Source organism: Phycodurus eques, chromosome 14 (assembly GCF_024500275.1).
Source record: "Phycodurus eques isolate BA_2022a chromosome 14, UOR_Pequ_1.1, whole genome shotgun sequence".
In the NCBI taxonomy this organism is placed as follows: domain Eukaryota; kingdom Metazoa; phylum Chordata; class Actinopteri; order Syngnathiformes; family Syngnathidae; genus Phycodurus; species Phycodurus eques.
In genome coordinates, this window is record NC_084538.1 from 12,383,296 (window position 1) to 12,410,129 (window position 26,834).

Genomic DNA, 26,834 nt, shown 5'->3' on the forward strand with positions numbered 1-26,834 from the left:
TGTTACCGACTTCTGTTGTTGCTATGAAGCGTTTTCTCTTCACCGAGGAGACAATTCAGATCTTTTGGTGCCGTTGTGCTCGCTAGTGCTTTTTCACGTAGTGCCTTCTACACTTGCATTATGGTAGCTCCAGTCAAAAGAGCTGCCAAATGCCAACTCACTGCACGATATCACCATATCACCTCCAGGCGTTCTACTTTATTTGTCAAGCAGCAAATTATTGTTTTGGGAAAGACCAAGCATTTGATAACACTCTCAATCATCAGATTTTGCAGGTCTACCTAATGAAGTGTCTGGTGAGCATGCAAGCCCAGTAGCTCTTGGCAAACAAAGAACAGTCTATAAATTGTACATATACAATAACGCAGGCAGACAAATTATCTGTTGAAAGTGTGTGTATGTATATAGGATTCGCTCCTGACAGTTCCTGCTGGGTACGTGACACGTGATTTACACACCGCTGACAGATTTAAGGAACCGCCAACATAGAATGTGTGAGTGGGGGGTTTGGCCCACCGTGATTTGCAAAAACAGTGTGGACACACCTCTGCATAGATTCCTAAAGTGCTTCAATTTTTTTGGGAGAGATTCCGACCACGCTTTCAAACGATCCATTCTCAGCCGTGACGATGGTGGAGAGTGCTGGCCCCCCAAAAAAAGTTTTTTTAAAAGCTGATAGTTTTCTTTGATTTAAAGCCATTATAATTAATTATATATAATATAAAAAAAACAAAAATAAATATAAAAAGTTTTTAACGTAACTATCAAATATTTTTACCTTTTTTTACTTTGACACAGAATGTGCTTAATGACAGACGACAGCAAGAGCTAGACACAGTTGCCAGTAGCAGTAGGACTGCTGTCAGTATCAGCCGAGGACGACGTAATACTAGAGATGAAGTGGAGAGTGATACAAGTGACCCTTTATCACTAAGACGTGTTATTCAGTCAAAATGGTATCTTATATTAAATGTTACTTAATGTTCTTATCAACTACAGTAAAAGCGTTGAGATGATTAATTTCTCAAGACGGAATTTCATGAATTTATCACTGAAGACCCTGTAGCCCCAAAGACAAAAGCAACTCAAAGAAGAAGAAAAATAAACCTTTATTAAATTTAGTTGGTGTCAAACATTTTTACAACACTGGAGATCACTTGACGGCCAGCTGCCTCCCTCACTTGCTTGCAAACGCCATGATCTGCTCCTGCACAAGCAAAAGAGGAAATATCTTTTTTAATGACGCTTGCCACAAGAGTCCACAATGTGGACTAAAAGTAACATTTAAAGTACTGCATTCACCAGGCCTGGGTGCTTTCCAAAACGGTGGTTAATCACAGTTAACTAAATTTGAACTCAGCTTTCCAAAAAAAAACTGTGGATAATCAATCACACTTGTGATTTAAAAAGGGGGGTGAGTCATTACTTTTTCCATATAGGGCCATACAGGTATGATAGACTCCCTCCCACTTAAAACAATAAAATTATCATTTAGAAACTGTAATTTATATTTACTTGGGTTGGTTTTGCTAAAACACAAAATCTTAAATCAGGAAGGGGGCAAATACTTTTTCACCACACTGTGAGTGTGCGTCCATAGTGAGAGGGCCCCTTACAACAATGTACAGTGTTGGTCTTAATCACTTAGTAGTGAATAAAGCCATTTCACATGAGTGGTCGGTAATAAAAGTGGTGTGAAAACACAAGCCACCACCGCTGTGTCTAATGCCCAAGTGCCAGCGTTGCACCCCACCCACACACTTTTGGTAACACTAAATTTGGGGCTAAACTTAGATGCCATAGTAGTAAGTTCAGAGCCCTGGAAATTATAGGCACTGCTGTAGTAAAGCTCCGTGTAATCGCAATTCGAGCACTGAGGCGGAGCTTAGATTGGACAGGTTGGCGGTTGGTATGATCAGTGTCAGTCAGTTTAAGCCAGGCAGAAGTGAGCTTACTTTTAGTATTGGGAGCATGTTGGTGGCCTGCAGGCCGAAGGTGCGGAGGAAAACCACAGGAGCAGTATTGGTGGAGTAGAGGCGCTTCATGAGGTCGATGGCGGCCATCATGGGCAGGTTGTGTCGCTGGCGCTCACTTTCATATTCTAACAGGTGCTGCATTGCTCCTGCACAACAAACCGCCGGGGTTTAAAAGCAGACAACGTGGCATTGAGTCAATACATAATTTTAACTTTAAGGAAAACAATATTCCATGAAAAGCAATGTGCATGTAATTGTTGGCAAAATGAACAGGGGGAAATGACATCAAACAAGATGCTTTTTATAATTCAACAGCATGCACGTGAGATGTGCCTTTGGAAAATAGTTTAAGGGGAAACCACCGAGCTTCGGTTGCAGTGCTCGTTCTGTTTGGAGCTCTCACTGACCCAGGTCCTTCCCGTTAAAGGCGGCCTGGCTCAGTAGCTGTGTGAGGCAAGCCACATCCCCGAAGCCCAGGTTGGCTCCCTGACCAGCCAGAGGATGGACACGATGGGCTGCGTCCCTGGAAAGACAAACACATGCTTGTCTCTACAAACACACCAGATACATGCACAAGGCTATTTTATAGTCTTCCAAATAAAAGTACAGCGGAACCTCAAGTAGAACACAATCTGTTAAAACCCTGGTTCAGATTTCGAAACAGATTTCCTATATGAAATAACAGATATATGGAAATAAGGCATTAAGTGTAAAACTGTCGACATTAGAAAACTTAAGTGCATAGACCATTAACTTTTCAACATCCTTAAGTCAGACATGTGTAAAAGTAAGTTGCTCAAAGCTAATAGTAACAAGTAAAAAATATTTAGGTGGTGAGTCTCACCTTCAATGACCAATGATGAAGGTATCGTGCGTCGTGTGCCAATGCAACTTTTGACAATCTCATTCTAGGCGGCACGCCGACGCACGCTTGGCTCCAAGTCAGAGGTTCTGGTTCGAATCTTGGTTCAGGGCTTTCTGTATGGAGTTGGCATATTCTCCCTTGCCACGTACTTGCGTGGGTTTTCTTTGCATGCTCTGGTCCACAGTCCAAAATTATGCATGTTTAATTGAAGACTTTACATTGCCCATAGTGTCTATATGTGCCCTGTGATTGACTGGCTACCAGTCTAGGGTGTACCCTGCGTCACGCCCAAAGTCAGCTGCGATACAAACCAGCTCACGCATGACCTTGAACAAAATAAGCACTATATGTCACACAAGCGTAAAAAAAGTTAGCTGATGTCAATATTAAAGCCTAAAAATAATGAAACACCTTACGAACAAGCTGAGTGTTGATGTTAGTCTTGTAAATGCCCTTTACATAATTTATGGTGTATATTCTTCTTCTCATGTTCCTTCTTTTGGAAGAAATGGCAAAAATGTCACAAAAATCAGTCGAGAACGTTAATAATGTGGTACTTTGACTTATGAGTCATGAGCTGTCACTTTGTTAGTTTTTTGCTTTGTGTTGTGAGCCATTATTTAAATTATGAGTGAGCTTCAGATGCAACCTTGCGCAAGTGAAGTGACAAAAAGAAAGTGGAGCAATTAAGGTACTCTGATGCCCTCGCCAGTCGTAGATGCCGTTTGTTGAATGTGTCAAAGTAGACACAAATTAAAAATGAGGACACTCGCAAAGAGCATGGAGAAAACGTTAACGCTGGGCTAATTGGGTGGCAAATGGCCAACAGGTGGTGTCAGAGCTCCTGACGTCGTCATTCACTAAGCGATGCCCCCTTTAGGCGCATGTCACACAAATACTAGTGTGTGTGTGTGTGACTTGATTACGCTTCAATCACTATATTTCTTTACATTCTTTTTAATGTTTTATTATATATATATATATATATATATATATATATATATATATATATATTTTTTTTTTACAATACATTTTTCTTTATTAAAATCATGCGATAAAAAAAATCTGTGCTGCTTTTTGGTGGCTCGAACGGTTTAATATAATTTATATTAATTTCAATGAGGAAAATTTATTTGTTACATGAGTAAAATAAGTTATGAGCTTGGTTACGGGAAAAAATTACTCTCTTAGGTCAAGGTAACAGTGTACTTTGATGCTTGCGGAGCTGACGACTTGCGTGTTTACGTTTCATGTGACGACGTGCGCAGAAACATGGTGCATGATGCTGTTTCGATGTAAAGATGTTTAGTGCCATTTTAGAGGCTATTTACCGGTATCCCCCAAACTGTTAGTCACTTCTGATTATAAGGACCTCTACGACTTTTCTACTTCGACTACAGTAATGTTTCGTACGACAATACATAAGCTCAACTTTCAGTTTAACTTACCCAATAAGCGCAACTCTGTGCCTAATGTACTCAGACGCATGGCCCATGCCGAGAGGGAACATGACGCGGGATTTTGGGCCGATGCCTGCCACACTCGGGGGCAGCTGGCGAGGTGAACCTGCAGACGGCATGATGGCGGCGAGGGCGCTCCGGAAGAGAGACCCGGCCGTCTCGACCAGCTCCGACTGGTTCTCGTTACTCCACTGTGAGCGCACCGTACAGAGGAGTTCACATAGAGAGGAAGACGAGCGAATGAGAGAGAAAACAGACGATATCGTTTAGCGTGGACAAAGAAATTAGCTGACATGGGAGCAAAGCTGAACTCCAGGCAAGGAGTTATTTCCCCTCCCTCACTAAAAGGTTTGGCAAGGCCTGGGGAGTAGGGCTAATTAAAAGAAGATGCCGGCCAGGCAATACAGTTGGATTAGCTCTGTTTGAAAAACATTCCATGCAGTAATGGTCGACACTGGGAGACCGCGAGTTTAATTACCAAACCAGGCCTGAAACCAAACGTGACTCAACCGTGGTGACCCCATCCATCAGCAGGCAGTAAAAATAGCCAGCTTTGGAAAAAGGAGTTCCTCCAAACGCAAGAAAGGAATAGGTAAAGCATTTCTGCAGAGGAATATTGCTATTGTTTCAAATTTGGTCAAAAGAACATGCTTACGTCTCACAAAAAAACAACAACAGCTCGACACGTGAGTAGGAGGACATAAACCACGCACGCGACACAGCACACAAACAGGCTGCGACTTTTAGCTGAGGGACGCTCTGTGCCTTGTGCTTGTTCTAATTGTCACTCACAAAGGCTGAGTTGATGGCGTCAACGAAGCACTCGTCATCCATCCCCAGGAGCTCCTCAGCCAGGTGATGACTGGTTGACCACACGAGAGAGCTCTCTGTGTCCGAAAGCTGCAGCATAAAGACGCACAACACACACTGATCAAACAGCAGACATATAGTATATTTAGTTAAGAAAACAAACAAACAAAAAACTAAAATGGCACAGTGAATAATGTAAATACATTACCGGTAGCATTGCAATGGGTCCTGTCGGGAGGAACCTCTGCCATGCAACGTTGTTCTCTGTGGACTGTTAAGACACATATTGTATGAAATAATGTATTGATCATGTGCTATCTTACGTACACTCATGAGACGGTACATCATCTGGGATACACTGCATATTTGAGGTCATACAATTTAAAAATTCAAGTCTTTTACTGTTTTGTCTCTATGTCTCAAGAGTGTTAGCTTGTTTTTTATGAGGTTAAGGGGTTAACTGATTTTTATGGTTGCCTGACCCTAAAGAATGTTCAGTGTTTTAGTTAAAACATTGCTGTACAAGTAGTATATGTTTTCTGATGGCAACAGTCTAGAACTGTTTATTTCTATATTTCTTGAAGAGTTTTTTAAATTAACAAATGAAAGGTTGCAAGTGTTCCACATCATATGTAGAGGTGTCACTGTGCATCTTTAATATTGCAGTTGTAATTTTGCAGCTACACCGCACCATACTGTTTCAGTATAATAAACTACACTAACAAAACAGTGTCAATCAAAACAGAGTGAGCATTATATATACGTAAAGGCAAAATATTTGCTACTCTTATATTGGACCGCAACAGAACATACAGTGGGTACGGAAAGTTTTCAGACCCCCTTAAATTGTTCATTGTTTGTTATATTGCAGCCATTTGTTAAAATAATTTAAGTTCATTTTTTTCCTCATTAAAGTACACACAGCACCCCATATTGACAGAAAAAAACAGAATTGTTGACATTTTTGCAGATTTATTAAAAAAGAAAAACTGAAATATCACACAGCCATTAGTATTCAGACCCTTCGCTGTGACACATATATTTAACTCGGGTGCTGTCCATTTCTTTTGATCATCCTTAAAATGGTTCTACACCTTCATTGGAGTCCAGCTGTGTTTGATTATACTGATTGGACTTGATTAGGAAAGCCACACCCCTGTCTATATCAGACCTTACAGCTCACAGTGCATGTCAGAGCAAATGAGAATCATGAGGTCAAAGGGACTGCCTGAAGAGCTCAGAGACAGAATTGTGGAAAGGCACAGATCTGGCCAAGGCTACAAAATAATTTCTGCTGCACTTAAGGTTCCTAAGAGCCTCCATAATCCTGAAATGGAAGACGTTTGAGACGATCAGGACCCTTCCTAGAGCTGGCCGTCCGGACAAACTGAGCAATTGGGGGAGAAGAGCCTGAGAGAGGTAAAGAAGAACCCAAAGATCACTGTGGCTGAGCTCCAGAGATGCAGTCGGGAGATGGGAGAAAGTTCTAGAAAGTCAAGCATCACTGCAGCCCTCCACCAGTCGGGGCTTTATGGCAGAGTGGCCCGACGGAAGCCTCTCCTCAGTGCAAGACACATGAAAGCCCGCATGGAGTTTGCTAAAAAAAAATACCTGAAGGACTCCAAGATGGTGCGAAAGAAGATTTTCTGGTCTGATGAGACCTAGATAGAAATTGTTGGCCTCAATTCTAAGTGGCATGCGTGGAGAAAACCTGGCACTGCTCATCACCTGTTCAATAGAGTCCCAACAGTGAAGCATGGTGGTGGCAGCATCATGCTGTGGGGGTGTTTTTCAGCTGCAGGGACAGGACGACTGGTTGCAATGGAAGGAAAGATGAATGAGTACAGGGATACCCTGGATGAAAACCTTCTCCAGAGTGCACAGAACCTCTGACTGGGCCGAAGGTTTACCTTCAAAAAAGACAATGAACCTCAGCACACAGCTAAAATACTGAAGGAATGGCTTCAGAACAACTCCATGACTGTTTTTTAATGGCCCAGCCAGAGCCCTGACTTAAACCCAATTGAGCATCTCTGGAAAGACCTGAAAATGGCTGCCCACCAACGCTGACCATCCAACCTGACAGAACTGGAGAGGATCTGCAAGGAGGAATGGCAGACGATCCCCAAATCCAGGTGTGAAAAACTTGTTGCATCATTCCAAAAAGACTCATGGCTGTATTAGCTCAAAAGGGTGCTTCAACTAAATACTGAGCAAAGGGTCTGAATACTTATGGCTGTGTGATATTTCAATTTTTCTTTTTTAATAAATCTGCAATAATGTCAACTATTCAGTTTTTTTTCCTGTCAATATGAGGTGCTTTGTGTACATTAATGTGGGGAAAAATGAACTTAAATGATTTTAGTAAATGGCTGCAATATAAAAAAAAGTGAAACATTTAAGGGGGTCTGAATACTTTCCGTACCCACTGTACAACAACAACAAAACAACAAAAACAACAAAAGGAGGCGGGCGTCTCATTGGCTTACCTCTGATAGATGCAGCACAGCAACCACAGCTGATTGGTCATAATTCCACTTGATTGTGGGGATCCCTAATTGCCGCCTTACCATGGAGTTGGGTCCATCCGCTCCGATCTGAAACACACCGAGGTAAGAAAAAAAGATGATGACGCCATGTGAAGTTACAAATTTGACAAAGGAAATCGGACTTACTAGCAGCTTGGTCTGAAGAATTTCCCCGCTGGCTAACCTGACCTGCACCCAGGGGATGGAACGTACTGCCTGGTGCGGCATCGGCCATGTGTACTTCACCACTTTGGATCTGTACTTGACTTGCACGTTGTCTGACAAACAATCAGGGCGGAAAAAAGATGAAGAAAAAAGTCAGATTATTAAATGGCATGCGAAAACAAAGCGATCCAGCTCGGCCTCGTGTACGTATCATCACACTAAATCTGTGCTTTTAATAATTGTCCCTCCAAGAATGCACAAACACACATGGAACACTGGTAAAACACCACGGCCTTCCTTCTCCCTGCCACAAGATGCTTGCTCAAGTTTACATCTCAGATTCGTCTTAATGGCCTTGGCCTGCCACACACCATGGACTAATAGTGTTTATCTACAAGCCCACCACACAATGTTTTGCACATGCTGTCAGCTTGTTGGATATTGCATCAAACCTCCTCCTCCACTTCTTAAAATACCGGCATCTGGTCCTCCAGAACATGAAAGCAGCTTGAGCTGCACTTGCTCATGCCGACTTGGAGCGGGACCCATCCACAGATTGGCAACTGGTTACCGAACACGGATGTTAAATATGGGGTTTTGGTGATTGGAGAGGGAGATTTCATTGAGAACAGCTGGCAGGCAGCACGCTTTTCATGTAGTACATCTTTGAGCAGAAAGAACGGAAGACAAATGGCAGGCACATGAGGCCAAAAACGTGCGGGAACCACACGCCCCTTGTTTGGCCTAAAAAAAATTATAAATATGCCACTAAAACTGCCAAGCACACAGCAGGGCTGTTTTTTATTTGCAACATTTTGGTTTAATGTCAACAGCAATAGAGCGCTGAACGCTGTCAGCGCTTTAGAGCCTGGAGTGGTGGTGGCAAGGCAGGGAGCACATGGCAGTTATAAATAGGTCACTGGACCACTTCACGTGTTCTCGTAGGGCCTGGCTGGCCTCGGCAGTTCCTAAAATGTGAGGTTTTCATTCAAATTGACGGAAAAACATAAACGGCTCATGGCGGGAATACAACTAAAAACAACAGAGGATGGAATAATGTGGTGGCATTGGCTCCAGGCAGCCAGTGGAGCCAAGCGACTGAGTGATGCTCTTCTCACCAGACAGGCTGTCCAGCTGTTTGGTGAGTGCAGCCACAACCACGTCGTTCTCCACGATGTAGGCCATCTCCTCCTCCAGATTGTCCTTATCAAACGTGATCAGGGCATCGGAGCAGGCATCCCAAACCTAAATGAGACGCTCATTAGGCCTGTGGTCTCGCCTCAAACTAATCCTCCCCCTCTATATATAGCTGGGCAGAGATGATCACCTCAAAGTTGCTGTTGAAGCTTGGCACAGCCTGCTAAATGGATTAGGTCACCAACACACCATTCATCCAGAAAAGTGGTTTTCAAACTTACACCAAGTACCACCTAAAAAAATACTTTGCTCTCCAAGTACTACTATCATGACCAATATTAAAATACAGTAGCGTATGAGGCCCAAGTGGACGTCAAATATGAAATAAGAGGTTTTATTCCTAGAAACTGTTTTTAATATTCTTGTAAGCCACTGTAACATTATGTGCAGTTTGAACTTTAACACTGTGCTCAAATATAGCATATTGTAAAAACCGTACTTCAATAAGGATTCAAATCAAATGTATTTCACATAAAGGTTAAATAAGAATTGTACCCCAGTTCTTAAAGATTAAATGCAAATCTATTATACGAAAAAGTTAAATGCAACTGAACAGTACTTGGGCAGGGATTCTTTGACGTTAACACTAGAGGAAGCCTGCGTACCACTAGTAGTACACGTACCACACTTTGAGAATAACAGAAGAGGAGGACTCGGCGGGATTTAACAAGCTGGACTTTTTCAAACATGTTATTTGGTTCACAAATGACATGTTTGTAAACAGTATGGAGCCCGTCAATATTGTTTTCCGCTGAACTCTAATTCCGAACTTGAATACGCTATTTGAGTTAAACATGACAGGGTGAAAGTGTTTGCCTACTCCTCTCCTGGGTTGTAACTATGCTGAGGTAACCCATCATTCCGCTGTAATACATTACTGCTGCTGCACTTTCTTTCCATCTTACCATAAAGTCAGGGGACATACCCTTTAAAAAACCCACTAATAGCGTTCTGGGCTTGCAACTTGTGATAAGTGGTTAAGAGGGAAAAAAAATGAGACCAGTCCAAAAATTGTTTGGGGTTTCTTTAAAGCAGGGTGACGTGATGCAGCTATTGCTTTCCTTGAAAGATTTTAACACTTGCTTGCAACCTTAAGAGAAAATGACCTTTTTCTGAATTTAAACCCTCTTTACTTTACGGTGGGGAGAGTTTTAGCATGGTGCAAATGTTATTTAGATACGCAGCACATATTTTCCCCTTTTATGGCTAAGATGTGAATGACTATGATCCAGCAGGCAAAACAAACAAAAAAAGCAGTAGAATATAAAGGTACCCATGGGTGAGGTACGCTGCCATAATCACCCTAAAATGCACGGCATGATGACATCTTATGCCCAAAGCGAAACACTGCGGTCACAGCGACCACATCACAGCCCGTGCTGAGCCTCGCATCCATTGCCACGAAGCGGCAAACAACCTTTCATCTTCTTGCACTTGTTCACATGAATCGTGATAATTAGAAGACACGGGAAGTGAGTAGCAATTTGCAAATGTCAAAAGGACTTCATCCTCTTGAAAAACACGGTTTTAAGAATAAAAGAAAGTAGGTCATCCGATCCTGGCTTGTCTATCATGAAGGTATGTTTTTTTTTTTTTTTTTTAATAGGGCTGCTAATACAGGAAGACATTGCATAAAGGAATGAAGAAATTACATCACCTGAACCCACCATTTAATGTAAATGACTCTATACTACATGCATAAATATACACAGAAGAATTGAGTTTCTTGTTCATTTCGCTGCAAGACTGAGTAGAAGTGGAATGTCAAAGAATTTGCTCTCCACAAATTGTATACTATTATGATTATTGGATGACAGAAATAAACAGAGATCGGAGAATGAGTGTGCAGTACTTTTTTCAAAGTTAAAAACAGCAAGACGCAGTCAAACCCAGGGAATATTGTAACAGCATGAAAATGTAAATTTTGAGGGGGGCTTTGGTGCTCAAAGATAACAAGGAACTAAATCAAAGAATGATTAACGTACCTGCATCTTCTTATAAGGCTTGCATCTCAACTTTGTGATATGCTCCCATGCACCAATACCTGCAGCAAACAAGAGATTACTACAAGTACTGTTGGCCCTCTAAAATCGGACAATTCAGAATTTCACCAACATTTGGGGCAAAACTATGCCTCTAATGTACAGGTTTATTGTACTTTCTGTCAGCAAGTGAAAGAGCATTTAATTGTTCTGTCTGTAACGCGGGTTAAGTGTCTTGCCCAGGCCAGAGGATATGAACCGCTGACCCTCTAGTTGCAGGGCGTACGCTTATCGTTTAAGCACACCGCACACATATACATCGTAGCAAATAAATACATTTTTGTTAGGGATGTACGATACCACGCGTATTCAGACCGATCCCAGTACGAGTATTCAGTCTTGGGTACTCACTGACACAGACAGAGTATCGATTCCACAAGTACTTTTGATTCATAAAATTTTGATAAACACAATGACACATGATTAAACAAAGCCCTTTCTTTCTGAAGCACATGATTTCACGATTTACAGTGAAGCACCAACTACTGCCAAGGAGGACTTACTCGACGTCAGATTTGTGTGGCTGGTATCGGCAGCCTTCAAAAGTACCTGATAGCTTGGAATAAAGCCAGTATTGGTCCAGTACTGGCCCATATTTTTTGGACCAATTAAGTGAAACTGGATAATATCCCAGAGCACACCTAATGATCTCTCACGGTACACTAACGTGCCGCGGCAAAGTGGTTGCGACTTGAGAATCAACAGAGGACAAAGAAAGGGAGCTGAACAGTACCACTGAGGAGTGTAGCAGAGCCTGGACTGATGGAGGTGACTCTGGTGCTGTAGCTGTCAGGGGCCTTATCCATCACTTTCTTGTTTCCTGCTTCAAGGAGAAGGATCTTCTTCTCCGACAAATTGGGATCCATGCCTGCCAAGGGATTCTGTGTTTTTATTCTCTCCTTATTTTTTAATGAGAGCACAAAATATTTTCGATGTTGACAGCTGGATGAGGTAACTCACCCAGGGAGCAAGCCATCGCAGATCCAACCAGCCCTCCCCCGGATATAACAACATCATAAACCTCATTCTTGCCATTATCGTCGCCATGCTCTGCACACACTTGTCTGCGGCTGATACATTTTACTGTTATTAAACACCGCCCAAACCCGTTTAGGGCTATGCTAGCCCTCGTAAGGCTCAGCATTATTCACTATTCAAACAAAACACGCCTTGCATTAAAATAGGATAAACATGTCCCTCGTCGAAGCCTAACCGCTTAAATACGCTCTGCAGATTGTGGTTTCCCCTTGAGCTCGTCCTAAAGACTGCAGCTGTGTCACCTCCGTAATTCAGCCATGTTGTGTGTTGACAACTTGGGGCGCGGAGGAATCACTTCCGGGTTTACAGCCAATCACTAGAGACGTTTATCGTGGCTCGCGGTTCCGCTTTTGCCCACACAAAGTGCTAGTGCGACTGAGACTGACGACCAGTGCGGTCCCAGTCCGTTACGTTTTTTTCTTTTTAATTTTTATTTTTTCTAAAAACCGTGTTAACTTTTGATTCTCTACAAACGATTCCAAATGCAGTATAGTAAACCTTATCGCCAAAGATTTGCGAACAAGGAAGGAGCCTCGACGAAGAGAAATACAGCACACGTCGCCGTTTATCAGGTTAGCAGCTGTTTATGGTAGTTTATGGTGTTCAAAATTACAACGACGGCGTGCACATCAAAACTAACAATAAATACAATACTTTTCCAAGTTAACGCTCTTTATCCACATTAGGTACTCAGTTGAGTGGACTGACTGTTTGGTTGCTATGGTAACACGTAACAAGCAGTCAGATTGGGGGTGTGGTCATCGAGTTGGCTCGAGTGGTCATCTGTAAATTTGTTGAACAAATTGGATGGATGGATAGATAGTAGAGATGCAATAATTAATCGATTAACTGACAACTAACTGATTGTCAAATTAGATAAGTATACATTGTTTGATAATCAACTCATCAGTGAGAGACATTGTTTAACTTAAAAAAGGATGAAAAGCCACAGCATTTCAGCCTCTCAGAAAATATTTTCAGATTTTTGTAGTCCTCCATGAAAGCAGACTGATTATATTTGTGATCTTCTTTGTGTGTCTTTGTGTTTAGTCAAAATAAGACATTTGGAAAACAGCAATCAACATTTTTGCCTATTTTCTGACATTTTAAGCACCAAACCAGTAATTGAATGATAATGGCCGACTGGTTAGAGCGTCAGCCTCACAGTTCTGAGGACCCGGGTTCAATCCCCGGTCCCACCTGTGTGGAGTTTGCATGTTCTCCCCGTGCATGCGTGGGTTTTCTCCGGGCACTCCGGTTTCCTCCCACATCCCAAAAACATGCATTAATTGGAGACTCTAAATTGCCCGTAGGTGTGAATGTGAGTGCGAATGGTTGTTTGTTTGTATGTGCCCTGCGATTGGCTGGCAACCAGTTCAGGGTGTACCCCGCCTTCTGCCCGATGACAGCTGGGATAGGCTCCAGCATGCCCGCGACCCTAGTGAGGGGAATCGGCTCAGAAAATGGATGGATGGATGGATGGATAATTTATATTTGTGCATTTTCTGCACTGTCCATTTAAAAAATGTCCTGTTTTTTAATCAAAGGATGTACATTTTAAAATGTTTTTTCATCCAATTAATTAACGAATCACAACATTAATCAGCAGATTAATCAATTATTATAATCAGATTAATTAATTATTTTAAATAATTATTAATTGCAGAATGGATGGATGGATGGATGACTGATAACCTTTTCCTATGCATTTCAGATGACATTTCAACACTTTTGACCAACAAATATGTCGGAGCCAGAGATAATGCTTACAAGTGGTTCGGCATCAGAAGAAACCCTCCATCAGAGGCTGCGGCACCTGAGCGAAGCGATCCAACGGCAGCTACAGGAGACAGAGAGGAGGCACAGAGAACAGTTGGAGATCAGGATTCATCACAACACTCTCCTCTCAGCAGATCTAAACCGACTGTCTCCTCAGACTAAGTAAGTCTCTCAGTGGGCTCATTTTTATTAAGAGTATTTGAGATGTGATGAATTATGAACACTCTCTCTACATAGTTATGAGGGACGGAAGAGAGCTGCCTCTACACTTGCCCCAAAGCCTGACAATAATCCATCAAGCCATTCTAGGCTGTTGGAGTTGTCTGTTCCAGCCTTGATATCTTCATCAGAGTGCAAGCATCACTCCACTCTGCCTCCCACCCGGACACAGCACTGTGAACGAGCAGCTTCATGCAAAACAACGCAGCAGATGAAAGAGGAGGAGGCTGAGGCGGAGTGCAAGAAAAAGTTCAGCGCACTTCCTGTCCCCATTCAAGTCAGACTTCCTCTCTACCAGGAGATGATGGAGCAGAGGGACAAGGAAAGGAAGCAAGGGTTAGAGCAAAGGAAAACATTTCTGCTTTCTGTTCAGAAACCTTTCAGCTTCCATCAGAGAGAAAATAAGAGACAGGACAAGCTGGTTGGACTGTTGAACCAAGTTTCACAGGACGCAAAAAATAAAACTGTAAATAATGGTCAACAGTCCTCTCCCAAACAAGTTAAAGTCCCAACAGGTGCGAGAACTTTATTTCTACATGATTGCTTGATGACAATGGTGAGGTCTAAGAAAGTATTTAGAAAAAGTGACGTAATCGTAGGCGGTAAGTTGTTAGCGCGTCTTCCTTGCGGTTCTGAGATTCAGGGTTTGACTTTCGGCCCCAGCCTTCCTGTGTAGAATTACGTTCTCCATGTGCTCGCGTCGGTTTTCTAAGGGTACTCCGGCTTCTTCCCACATTCCAAAAAAATGCATGTGTAATAGTTGTCCTTAGGTGTGCATGTGAGTGTGAATGGTTGTCTGTCTCTGTATGTGACCTGTGATTGACTGGGAACCAGTCCAGGCTGCCGTCCGCTTCTCACCCATAATCAGACAGGACAAGCTCCGGCTCCCCGTGACAGTGAACACAATGTGTTATTGGAAATCCATTGCGGTCGTGTGTAAATGTGAGAAAAGACAAAAAACATTGTCCAAATATTTCTGGACCCAACTTAATGAACCCTTACACAATCTAATGAGATCGATCCATTGCAAGAGCTGTATAATATATATACAATATATATGTAATATGTGCCAGAAATTTCTATAGCATTACAAAATGACAAAATGTTCTACAATTCCTTTTTACAATGTTTGTGCAGACCAGGAGCGTTGCAGGAAAATCCACATCAGCTCCACACAACAGGAGAACCATGAAAAGCCTAAACTTCGCATTGCAGATTGCACCAGAATGGAAAAGATGGGATTCCTGTATGAGAAGCCGAGCTTCCAGCCCAAGATCAACCGCCAGGTGCCTGATTTCAGCCAGCTGCACAAAGCTCTGCAGACCGACGGTCGGAGAACATCACTAACTCAAGATATGACCAAGTGTCAACCTTTCTACCTGAGAACATCTGCTCTTCCTGCCAGGCAAAGTAAGCCGACTCCTGAAAAGTCACAGGTAAATGGCCCTCTTTTTGCTGTGTTCACTTCCTGTTACTTGTTTATTAATTCAAATGTGTTTTATAATAATTTTACTGAATTGAATACAATAATAGTTAATAGCTTCACTTTTCGACATTCACCAATTTTTTGAGAGAAAGAGAAGTTGTTACTATGTACCAATGTAAAACATCGCACACAACAAATTTAGAATGAATATCCATTTTCTATAAGCTATATTGTTTTAACACATCATCTAGTCATCGAGTATCATCATCTTTAGTGTCACGTTTTTTTTTTTTTTTTTTTTTTATTATTGTATGTAACGTCCGCAGCTAACCGCAAAATATGTTTTTCCAAAGCCATGTGCATGTCATCTTTGTGGGAAGGGAGTTTTTGTAAAGGCTTTCCTATACCCAATGCACATATCTAAAAAGTGCACTCATTCTTATGTAATAATTCATTTTTCTTCGTGTTCTATTTTTGAGCTATTCTCATGAGGATTCACGGGGTGTGTGTGTGTGTGTGTGGAGGGGGAGGGGGGGGGGGGGGGTGAATAAAGAAAAATATGTCCAGAAAATCAACCAAGGGCTGATGTTAAAGGGAGGTATACAATGTTGAAACAGTAAAAGGCCCCATCTGTTTTATGTTCTCGGATGGGAAGCTGGCTAGCTCACGTTTTGAAAACTTCTGAGTTTTAACTCTGGACTTTTTAATGGGTGACATTTAAAGTACCATATTTGAGCTCAAGTTCTTCTCGCTCCCAAAATAGATCAACAAATTCAATGAGCTTTGGCTGTGAAACTGTGCATGTAGTGTATCCCTACCACAGGTGGGTAGAGTAGCCAAATATTGTACTCAAGTAAGAGTACTGTTACTTTAGAATAATATGACTCAAGTAAAAGTAAAAAGTAGTCCTCCAAATATTTACTTGAGTAAGAAAGTACTCAAAAAAAAAAAGTACCCCGCCTCCTGCCCGATGATAGCTGGGATAGGCTCCAGCACGCCCGCGACCCTAGTAAGGAGAAGTGGCTCAGAAAATGGATGGATGGATAATAATATATGAGAGTCTACACACACCTGCCATGATTACAATTTTTAAGTGCCCCAAACCAACAACAAATGCATAGAGAAACATCCATCCATCCATTTTCTGAGCCGCTTTGTTGAGCCTTTCTGTTTGACTTATTGATAGTTGTGAGTGTGTGTGAGTGTGCATGCATGCGTGCGTGTGCGCGAGAGACAGAGATTACAGCATGGCACGTATCCCCAAAGAAGCATGTTTTAGAGTGATTTATGACCATAAAAAGGGCACAGCCAAAACAACAGCAAAAACATCTGCAACTTACCGCAAGGTGTTTTCTCAAGTTAGAAGTGGGCTGAAATATCAAATTTTGGGCAGCCACAATTTAAGACTACGCTGCATGACAAAGATGTTGTTTTCGGAGTCTGTAAACACTCGCACAGCTGTTTGTTTCCCCCCCAAAATAAATTAATTTGATTGACCCACGAAGGGTTGGTGTGCAGTCATTTGACTGCCTTGTGCCGTCTGATTGGTGAATTGCAGTCAAATAACACAAATGCTCAGGTTGTATTGGGGCAAAGGTGCCCTATGCGGAAGTCGATGATAAAGTCTAAAAATAGATCGCACATGCAATAATGGATATATAAAAGTAGAGAGCGGCATGCCGATCATTGTAATGGAGTAAAATTATCGTTTCTTCTTCACATAAATACTCAAGTAATAGTAAAAAGTATGGTGCATTCAAACTACTCTGACAAGTACAATTTATCCAAAATGTTACTTGAGTAAATGTAGCACGTTACTACCCACCTCTGATTCCTACCTACCCTTTTTTCATTTTATTTGTATTTATTTATTCACTTTTAACAGATATCCAGTCAAAGTAATCTGACTCGAAGTAAATCATGTGGTGCCTTAAAGTCGCTGTCTGCAGACACACTCCCAATTTACATCACAGACGCAACAAGGAAACGATGCGTGGCCATCAGGTAAAGTCACAAACAGGATATTTTTAGACTTTCTATGCATGGAAGTTAAGTAAAGTTAGTAAGTACATTTTATTTATATAGCACTTTTCAGAGATGATTCACAAAGTGCTTTACAAAGTTAAAACATAAATCAATCAAATCAAATCAAAGTCAATACAAATCAAAACAATCTCGTCTTACTGCTGTTCCTGCCTCAGCAAAAGTGTCCACTGAAGAGGCAGCTCTTAGCTCAAAAGGATGTGCATTCCACAATTTAGGAGAAATAGATTTGTTCAGGCTCAATAAAGTATCTACACAATGAATGTTTCTAGGACTTCCATGGAGATGAGGGATGCGAAGAACAAGGAGAGTGCAGACTGGTCGAGGAAATACCAGAGCAAGTCGGAGGCCATGAACAAGACTGTTTCCCTCCATGCCAAGTTGCTGGACCCTCACAAAAGCTTGAGAGAAGTCTACGACGAAAGACTGCAGCACCATCGGTGAGTGATTGGCAAGCAAGGCCATCCATTCTCCAGGTTGTAGGCATCTTTGTTTAGTTTCCAAATATCATACACACAGGGAGACGGATCGACAAAGGACAAGAGATTACCTGAGGGATCTACAGGACATGAAGGCTCGCGTAAGAGAGCGTCCGCTTTTGTTTGAACAGGTGAAACAGGTGAGTGATGTGGTCGGCTGCGTGACTATCTGCTTGGACATCCCGCTGTGACTTCATCTTTGTTTTATCAGAGAAATGCCAAAGCTCGAGCAGAACAAGCATACAAGAATGAGCTGAAGAAAGCTGGTGTCAAAGAGCAGTTTGTTGAAGAAAAGGGACACGCGGTGACATGAACATTCCTTTCATCAAGATCTAAGACTGACACAAGTGCAGATGTCCACAACACTGACAAGGACTGTAGCGATGCAGAGTGAGAGTTTTTAACAATTGTTTTCTTCATACATAATGTGATCTGACTATGTCCAGTAATATTATGAATAGCATGTTCAGTGGAAAGCCAAGGACTTCTTGTGGTTTTGCTCATGTGACATTACATAATTTTCGGGGCCTGCCCGGAACAAGAAAAATATTGTAGCCAAGTAAAAATTAAATATAATTACAATATAGACATTTTCTAACCCAACATCTCTTATTTAGGGAAGAAAATGTAGACGATGGTGGAGAAAATTGAAGATGTGGAGGAGAACAGCATTGGAGTCCAAAGAGGAATGATTGTCATGATCAGACGGTACAATGTTTTTGTGGCCTCCTGGCTAGAACATAACACTGTATTCAAATATGACTCATGTCTACCTAACCACATCAACAATGGATACGCCAGCATGCGCAACTATGAATTAAGAAATCTCAAAACCTCTGAACCTCACAATTCCAAGGGTAAAACATGCAACAATATTGTAAATAACCATGCAAATGAGCCATACAATATAATATTTTAGATATTTGTAGATGTATGCGTGTTGCATCTGATCTTAAATAATAATGTACTCCATGGATTTATGGACACTTGGTTATCAAAATAAACATTTTAAAAACTAAATGCAAGCTCCTTCTGTCTGTGACATTAATTTGCTTTGCTACCCTTTTATCCATAGGATTCTACACATACAGTATAAGCATAATTAAACCTATGTTGTACAAACACTAGTCAAATTTGCAAATACTGCTAGTGTTAAATAGCACTGTTGCATCTGAGGACGCAAGGGCCTTTTCCCACATAGCTTGGTTCAAGTTCCGAGTCACGAGAGCCGCACTGCCACCTAAATAAATCCTCGTACATTCACGCTGACCAGCTTGGTGGTTTTTGCTGCGAGCCCACAGACCCACATCAATTACTGTACTCATGTACACTGGCCTCCACTGGAACGCTCTGCTTATACAGCTGACAGCTTGGAATTTCAGATCTTTTTTTTTTAAAGAACCACATGAGAATGTCTCAATATGTATTCAATCATAATCAAAACCTCATCATGGGGATGAGCACTAAGCACGTTTTCGTTTTGTGCGAGCGTATTATTACCAAAGCGACTGAAGTTTGTGTGACTTCAGATCAAAATGTTATAAAAAAAATCTGCCTTAAGGTCACGATTACTTTGTGTTTGAATGGCAGTTCTGGTCCATAATGCAGTGTATCCTTTAGAAAAAAAAAAAAAAAAAAGGCACCTAACAATGGCATAAAATTATGTACATGTTATAATTCTGTGAAAATACTGTTTGGAAAAAAAACAACCTAAAATATTACAAAATAGTTTGCGTCACTATAATGAACATCACAGCCCTTTCTATGAGATTTCAGGCATCACATGACACAGCTTCCACGGCTACATCCTCCCGGGTTGTCATGGGAACAGCATATCCCAGGGATGCACCTCTGATTAGATGGGGCGCGGCTGTAAACAAACCCAGTCCTTCTCGACCTGTTAGATAATATCAAAAGGGGAACCTGCGTGCAAGACATTCATCAGCACATGCCTGTTGCATTGCTACAACAAACATACAGTACTAAAACAAAATCAGCATTGCCACATATTGTTTATTTCCTAAAAGTGGTGTGTTATTCTCGTGAGCTCATTTAAGTATAAGCACACATTTTTTATCTTTGTCTGATAAAACAGTCATGAGTCATAACTACGTATAAACGCGTAATAAGTTTTCATTCCCGAGCTCACCTGCAGGAGGAGCTGCGGCTCGCCCCACGAAGCCTGACCGCAGCCACGGGAGCGAGAAATGTCTCTTCTTTTTTTTTCTTTTCTCCTTCTGTGGCATGAATAATAACTGGAGAGAGAGCGAAAGAGAGGCGAGCGGGGAAGAGGGGGAGAGAGCTGCAGATAGCAGACACAGTGACAGATGAGAGCGTGGCACAACTTGTCTTTCTTGACTGCACCGTGGGTTGAGGGGAAACCAGAGAGCAAGTGCATCAGAGTTTGAGGCAAAGCTGTTGCCCAAACGCACGCACGCAGACACACAAACACACTCGCACACTCTCAAACAGGCAGACCCCACAGCCCGGCTGACAACAAGTTCAGAGCTAAGACTTACCTTTTGGGGAGGTACGTGTGTTTTGGTGGGAGTCCTCGCTCCTGCAGCTACTGCCCACATCACTTGATGCTCCACTTTGTCTTGCAGGTGCAGAAGTTTTGTCTTGAGGAGCACCTCCATTGTTATGGCTCTGCAAGAAACGAGCCGTCTTGTCCTGTAGAGGAGCTGTGTGTTTCCACTACAGAAGAACTTGAAGCCCCGTGGAGGATGGAGAAGCTGTCAGGAAAGGACAAGGAGCTGATACGGAGCAGCTGGGAGAGCCTGGGCAAGAACAAAGTTCCTCATGGCGTCATCATGTTTTCCAGGTAACTATCAAGATAGAATCCATCACTTCGCAAGGATCTTGTCATCTTGTTTTCTTTCTCACACCAGCATCGTCTTTTCTGTGCACACTTCCACCGGACACCGGAGGCGGCTTGGCTAGTTGCTTGGCGACAGCCTTCAAAATTATTATCCACTATTACTGCCGCCAAATCTGACATGGGCATGAGAGATTTAGAAATTTTGCTTTGTAATGGAAAATTTAGTATCTGTTTTAGTATGACTTATTTCACTTGTCTGTGCCCTTCAATAGTGAATCGCAACACTCGGGTGAGTGATTTCCAGCATGTCTGCTCAGAACAACAATGACCGTAAATGTGAAAATTCTCTATGCATATCCAATGAGGAAAGGGACACGCCCCCCGCCCGCCGAGACCCACCTTGCTTTGCTTCACCCCATTCTGTTTCTCCGTTTGACCATTCCATCAGAATGAGAATTTTTACCAAAACAGCTTAAAGTTTGCAACTCGTGTGTGCTGTATATACCACTAAATGAGTGTGTGGTTTGTATCCATGCTAGGCTTTTTGAGCTGGACCCAGCTCTTCTCAGTCTTTTCCACTACAACACAAACTGTGGCAACACACAAGACTGCCTCTCAAGCCCAGAGTTTCTGGAACACGTCACCAAGGTGAGCTTTGTCTTTTGGTAAGGACTGGGATAACTGTCAAATAATCACTCGATTAATTGGTCATTATGGTTTGGTTGAGTGTGTGTGTCTTAAAGCAATTGAGTGAAAAAGTTAAGCTACATCCACAATCCTACATTCTTGGCAGCTCAATTCTGCTCAGTACAACACTGGCATGGAAACATGAACAGTCGGAGAGGTTCTCCTTTTGCATGAGAAAAAATACATTAAAGTAACAACCAGTCATCAATCAAGAAAAAATTAGCCATAATCATCCCTGGATCTTCGTCCCTTCTGGTTTGTCTCACTGATCCCAGGTGATGCTTGTGATCGATGCCGCCGTCAGCCACCTGGACGATCTTCACTCCTTGGAGGATTTTCTTCTCAACCTGGGGAGAAAGCATCAGGCCGTGGGGGTCAACCCACAGTCATTTGCTGTACGAGAAACTTGGATCGGTTACTCCAATAGAAATTTGCAGTGTCCTCATTGACTTGTGTTTGTTTGGGTCTCCGGCAGGTGGTGGGAGAGTCGCTCCTCTACATGCTCCAGTGCAATTTGGGCCAGGCCTACACGGCGCCCATGCGTCAAGCCTGGCTCAACATGTACGGCATCGTGGTGGCGGCCATGAGCCAAGGATGGGCTGAGAACGGCGAGGACAAGGCTGACTGAGGCGCCGCCGCGTTACTGTTGCTGTTCTCTCACTCATTGTGGTTGCCATGGAATAAGGTTGTGTAACTTGCAGCATTGTGGCTTTTTTTTTTTTTTGCGGCTGTACATTTGCTGTACGTTAGTGCGGAGTGCAACGCAAAGGCGAATGTTTGGTGTGGCCACACTTCACCGATCGCAGAGTTTATTTTCTTTGCAGTGATATTTAGCAAGCGGGGTCAAAATAAGCCACCCTTGGTTCTTTTGGACCTGAGCATAGCAAAGAAAAAGCATGAAGGTGAACTTGTATATATTGCCTTTTATTATATCTTCAGAACATTGTGAAATATGTGATGTAACTTAAACGCGGCGCACAGCGATGAATATCCTATTTTTGCCGCACGCTACTCAAGGGGATACGGGTTAGTGTGGCCCACACGTGGAGCTCTGGGTCAAACTGTGACCAAAACAAAATGTAATCACTTTACTCATAAAAGTGTTTTTGTTTTGTGTATGTTATCGAACTTTTAATGTATTTATGAAAGGCTAAAATAACATTTTCCAATAGACACACTATCAGCAGCTACTGACAAGAACTGTTATACACTGATAGCTTTCTACTGTAATCTCTGACTGTTATGGTGTGCCTGTGCACCTTACTTTACACAGTGTGTGACACTCCCCTCAGTGGAGGCCGTGAGTATGTATCCTAATAGTCTTCATCTGACTGTTAACAAATAAGACTGTTATGTGCAGGTCAAGGGCATGTAGGAGGACTTCATTGACAGTACTTTTACACTCATCTTTGGTGTTCATCACTGTTGTCACTTATCTCAGCATTGCTTATTTACTGTGTTTTTGTGGCAACAAATCCAGGAATGGGGATGTGAACATGACCACTAAACAACTGGAGGTAAATATTTGTTTTCAATCTGAAAAAATGACCTAATTTATTGCTAAGGGACCATGTGTGCTATGTGTGTATCATTATAAGCATAAATCCGTTCAATGCCACGTATTTTAACAACATTGTGCCAAGTATTTGATAACACCATATAACTGTAAATCCAAGTTGCTGATATGTGGTTATTGATGCTTTATCCTGAGTTTACATTTTAAATGTTTATTTTTATATTCTGAAATATAGGTATAAATTAACGAGAACCATTGTTTTACAGTGCATCCACCTGTTATAGTACCTTGTGTGGAAACTGAAAGACTACAAAATAAGAGTTTTCTATGAATAGACTCACTCTGGTCACTTAATCAGGTACACATCCGGAATCTAATACAATAAAACAATACAGGATGATTAAACAGTGTCAAGAGAGTTATTCATTAAAACATATGTTTATTATTAGGGTTGAAGTTTTCAGGTGTCGAACAACACCTGGGCAGTGTTCCTAATATTTTGCCACTCACATGTAGCTTAATAAGGCAACCAAAATATTAGAAACAGCTCCCAGTATGATGCAGTGCAGTTCAACACCACCGCCAAACTACAATTTTGTCAAGGCAGCAATCCGGAGAGTGTATTTAATCCCTGCATCGTCTGTGTTTTTCCAGGTGTACCATTTGTTCAACTGGCAGTGTTGGTGGTGTATTTATAGTGTTTCTTTTCCTAGCATTGGTACGTTGCCCTATGCAGGTTGTCTCTATTTTCAATCATCTTTTTACAAGGCGCCACATACAAGTGATGTATTATCCTGGTAACATCCAGTCGTGTACATATTGGACGTTTCACTGTCTACCTCATCATTATTAATCAGCTGCTACTGACCAGTGATGACTACACCTAGTTATCCTTCGACCAAAAAACAAAACAAAACAAAAAACGCACATGATTAGAGGTAATAATGCAAGCAAGTAAGCACTCTTTGTAAACTGGATTCCATGCTACAGTTTAATAACTTGTGTGTGTGTGCATACTTAAGATTAATAAAGTGATTTCTTGTGGACATTTTACACCGAATAAAGGTCAGTGTGTTGTCACACTTTGTCGCAGATGGTCATTTGATTTCAGTCACACGAGGCCCTCGATATCTTTTACACTGTCAGTTACGTAAGAGACATGCACCGAATGGATCATCGCCCTGAGCTGCATAGATGAGGGTGACTTCAGGCACATCAGCCCACTTACTCATGCAACCGCACAACATCACATCAAGAGGGAAAGCAACAACGTAGATTCGCCAAGAATTGACAAATTCAGGCAATGTCTTGGAGATAATTGTATTCCCTCGGGCTTGAATATCAGTTTGCGCATGCATAAGTGACTGAGTGAGGGTTGTATCGTCCATGAGCAGGCTGTCTGTTCTGCTGTTGGATCTGTGGCTGACATGGCCTTAATTTGTCTCTGTGCACACTGCCAACGCTCTCCTCACTCGCTGAGTGTCTCCAGTATTTATGATGCTTCACAACAACATGCACTCGTCTAGCCACTGGGCTGGAGACAGATGAGACGCTGACCCAAGCATCTCTCAGGTCATCTAACAATGCCGAGTGACTGCTATAGAGAAGAACGGGCCTAAAGACAATACGTGGCAATTAATTGTCACTATAGCACTACAGTCCTACCTTGTAGTACGTAGGGATTCACTCTGAAGGTTGTCGTCTGCGAGAAAAGATATTATTTTTAGAAAGTCTGCAATGTGTTTTGGAAAGAAGTGGTATTAAATGTTGTCATGGCAACTGTTACGCATGTGTGCATGAATGTGCGTGTGTGTGATCATGTTTTTTGATGAAAGAGCAGAGAAAGGCATCGCTCAATCGTCCTAAATAAGAGGACGGCGAGCACAGGACAGTGACTGGAGCAGGCTGAGGTAAATGATGAGGTTCATAAAGCACACAGAGCATCCACATCACTGTGGGGATTGTCTGGCATTTGGCACATACAAAACACCTGCAGTAATATTCTTTTTATATTGAAAACAACATTAAATGGCCCGACCTGTGGCATGGCGATATATAGTGCTTTACAAAAATATTTGTATGCCTTTAAACCATAAACGTAAATCCATTTTAGTGTATGTGCCATTTCATGTTATCAATAAGTGTGGATGAACGGATCTTGTTTGGACCCCAAAATGTTCAAGACAGCCTTTTGCCAATCTTAACAGAATGAGTTCCAGTTCAAGTTGGATTGGGTCACTGAGTAAAATGCTGATAATGATTTTATCAATAATCAAGCAGGCACCATTTCTCGGCAAAGGGCTTTTTGATTCATGTTTGTTGTTATAAATTCATGTTTATGGTTTCTTTATAGTGGTTTTAGACTCCCCTCCAAATGCCAAGGCCAGTTCCCAATTATTTTTGCTGTAGAGTCAAAACATTTGGGTTTGACGTCGAACGATGAATATGAGACAAGAGATTAACACTTCATGTATTAATATCTGGATATACACAAATGAGAATACAGCATTATTTGTCATGAAAATGTACCTAAAATGCACTGGAGTGAATTAAACTTAACATTTAGTTGGATGGATGGATGAAAATCCTTTGCGTGCAATCAATGCATCAAGGCTGTGACCCACTGACATCGCTAAACTTTTGAATTCTTTTGTGATGCTTTCCTGAGCTTTAACAGAATGCTGTTCCAGTTGTCTTTTTTCTCATGTCTTTAGCAGGTAAAATGTATGCTCTATAGGGTTCAATTCTGGAGATAGACTTGAGTTAAAAACCTTCCACTTGTTTCCCCCAATGACTTCTTGACTTGGTCATTATCTTGCAGCATTTGGCAGGATCAGGTTGGTCGCATCGTATATTTAAAATCAAGAGCATATCCTTTTTTCCCCTCTCTAAGTTTTAGCCTTTCCATCACTGGTAAAAGTTCATCTTTGTTCCATCAGTCCATAGAACTTTGTCACTGTACTTTTTGGATAATTCCAGCCTCACTTTCCAATCTTACGGAGTGATTTTCATTTGTTTTGTGAAGATTTTGTATTTTTGTTTATAAAGTCTCCTGCAAAGAGTGCAGATCTTCACTCCTGCCATCTTGAGGTTGTTTCTGTTGCTCACAGTTGTTAAGGGGTCTTCTTTACTAAAACGCTAAAATGTTTTTGTCATCAAGTCCTGTCATTTTCCTTTCTGTTGGTTGTAGGTGTCACCCCACAAAATCTGCATCACAGTTGAGGGGTTCTGGGTTTGAATCTCCTGCGTGTAGACTGCATGTTCTACCAGAGCTTGCGTTGGGGTGACTTTTTCACAGTCCAAAACCATGCATGTTAGGGTAATTGCAGATCTAAAATTATGCATATATGTGAATGTGAGTGTGAATGGTGATGCCCTGCAATTGGCTGGCGATCAGTCCAGGCTGTTGTGACCCTAATGAAGACAATCGTTATAATAATAATAATAATAATAATAATAATGAATGGCTGGATAGTATATTTTTTACTGGTTTCGAGTAGAAAGTTTGGGAAATATTTTAAGACGTCCACCGAGAATCAGTGTCACACGTCTAACGATCAGTTCACATCATACCACTAAATCTAAATCACATAATGATTTTAAGGAACTGCTAGAGTCAAGGTCGTATTCAAATTGGAAACATTTGTTATTTTAACAACCATATAGCTGGGGGCGGCAGTTGTTTCCTGCAGGAGGTATAGGTCTTTTCTATTCGAAGCATCCGGCCATGAGAGAGGGAGAGGAGACTGACAGGTCGTACACCCAGAGGAATTCACCTTTTAA

The 26,834-nt window shown here is 41.8% G+C and overlaps 3 protein-coding genes across 9 annotated transcripts; 2 read left to right on the plus strand and 1 right to left on the minus strand.

Annotated features, from left to right (window-relative positions):
• Window positions 1-1,090: 1,090 nt before the first annotated feature.
• Window positions 1,091-12,359, minus strand: coq6 (coenzyme Q6 monooxygenase). 4 transcript variants are annotated; one of them, XM_061697012.1, is made up of 12 exons: window positions 12,004-12,359; window positions 11,777-11,911; window positions 10,987-11,045; window positions 8,923-9,049; window positions 7,787-7,917; window positions 7,601-7,708; window positions 5,320-5,382; window positions 5,094-5,201; window positions 4,290-4,492; window positions 2,384-2,499; window positions 1,956-2,122; window positions 1,091-1,207 (listed from the first exon to the last, which is right to left on the minus strand). In XM_061697012.1, the coding sequence occupies exons 1-12, from the start codon at window positions 12,185-12,187 to the stop codon at window positions 1,178-1,180; spliced, it is 1,431 nt and encodes a 476-aa protein (XP_061552996.1). In that variant the 5' UTR covers window positions 12,188-12,359; the 3' UTR covers window positions 1,091-1,177. The 4 variants fall into 4 exon arrangements, with proteins under 4 accessions (XP_061552996.1, XP_061552995.1, XP_061552997.1 ...); XM_061697011.1 differs by having other exon boundaries at window positions 5,094-5,228; XM_061697013.1 differs by lacking the exon at window positions 1,091-1,207 and having other exon boundaries at window positions 2,043-2,122; window positions 2,339-2,499; window positions 5,094-5,228.
• Window positions 12,360-12,462: 103 nt separating this feature from the next.
• On the plus strand, window positions 12,463-19,063 carry fam161b (FAM161 centrosomal protein B). 2 transcript variants are annotated; one of them, XM_061696133.1, is made up of 9 exons: window positions 12,463-12,653; window positions 13,796-14,022; window positions 14,098-14,594; window positions 15,217-15,515; window positions 17,391-17,509; window positions 17,821-17,988; window positions 18,068-18,167; window positions 18,239-18,417; window positions 18,645-19,063. In XM_061696133.1, exons 2-8 carry the CDS (start codon window positions 13,826-13,828, stop codon window positions 18,338-18,340), a joined length of 1,482 nt encoding a protein of 493 aa, XP_061552117.1. In that variant the 5' UTR covers window positions 12,463-12,653; window positions 13,796-13,825; the 3' UTR covers window positions 18,341-18,417; window positions 18,645-19,063. The 2 variants fall into 2 exon arrangements, with proteins under 2 accessions (XP_061552117.1, XP_061552118.1); XM_061696134.1 differs by lacking the exons at window positions 17,391-17,509; window positions 18,645-19,063 and having other exon boundaries at window positions 18,239-18,322.
• Window positions 18,691-22,245, plus strand: ngb (neuroglobin). Of its 3 annotated transcripts, none has more exons than XM_061696137.1 (5): window positions 18,691-18,735; window positions 20,634-20,851; window positions 21,388-21,496; window positions 21,811-21,930; window positions 22,011-22,245. In XM_061696137.1, the coding sequence occupies exons 2-5, from the start codon at window positions 20,754-20,756 to the stop codon at window positions 22,161-22,163; spliced, it is 480 nt and encodes a 159-aa protein (XP_061552121.1). In that variant the 5' UTR covers window positions 18,691-18,735; window positions 20,634-20,753; the 3' UTR covers window positions 22,164-22,245. The 3 variants fall into 3 exon arrangements, with proteins under 3 accessions (XP_061552121.1, XP_061552120.1, XP_061552119.1); XM_061696136.1 differs by lacking the exon at window positions 18,691-18,735 and adding an exon at window positions 20,315-20,557; XM_061696135.1 differs by lacking the exon at window positions 18,691-18,735 and having other exon boundaries at window positions 20,567-20,851.
• Window positions 22,246-26,834: the final 4,589 nt, after the last annotated feature.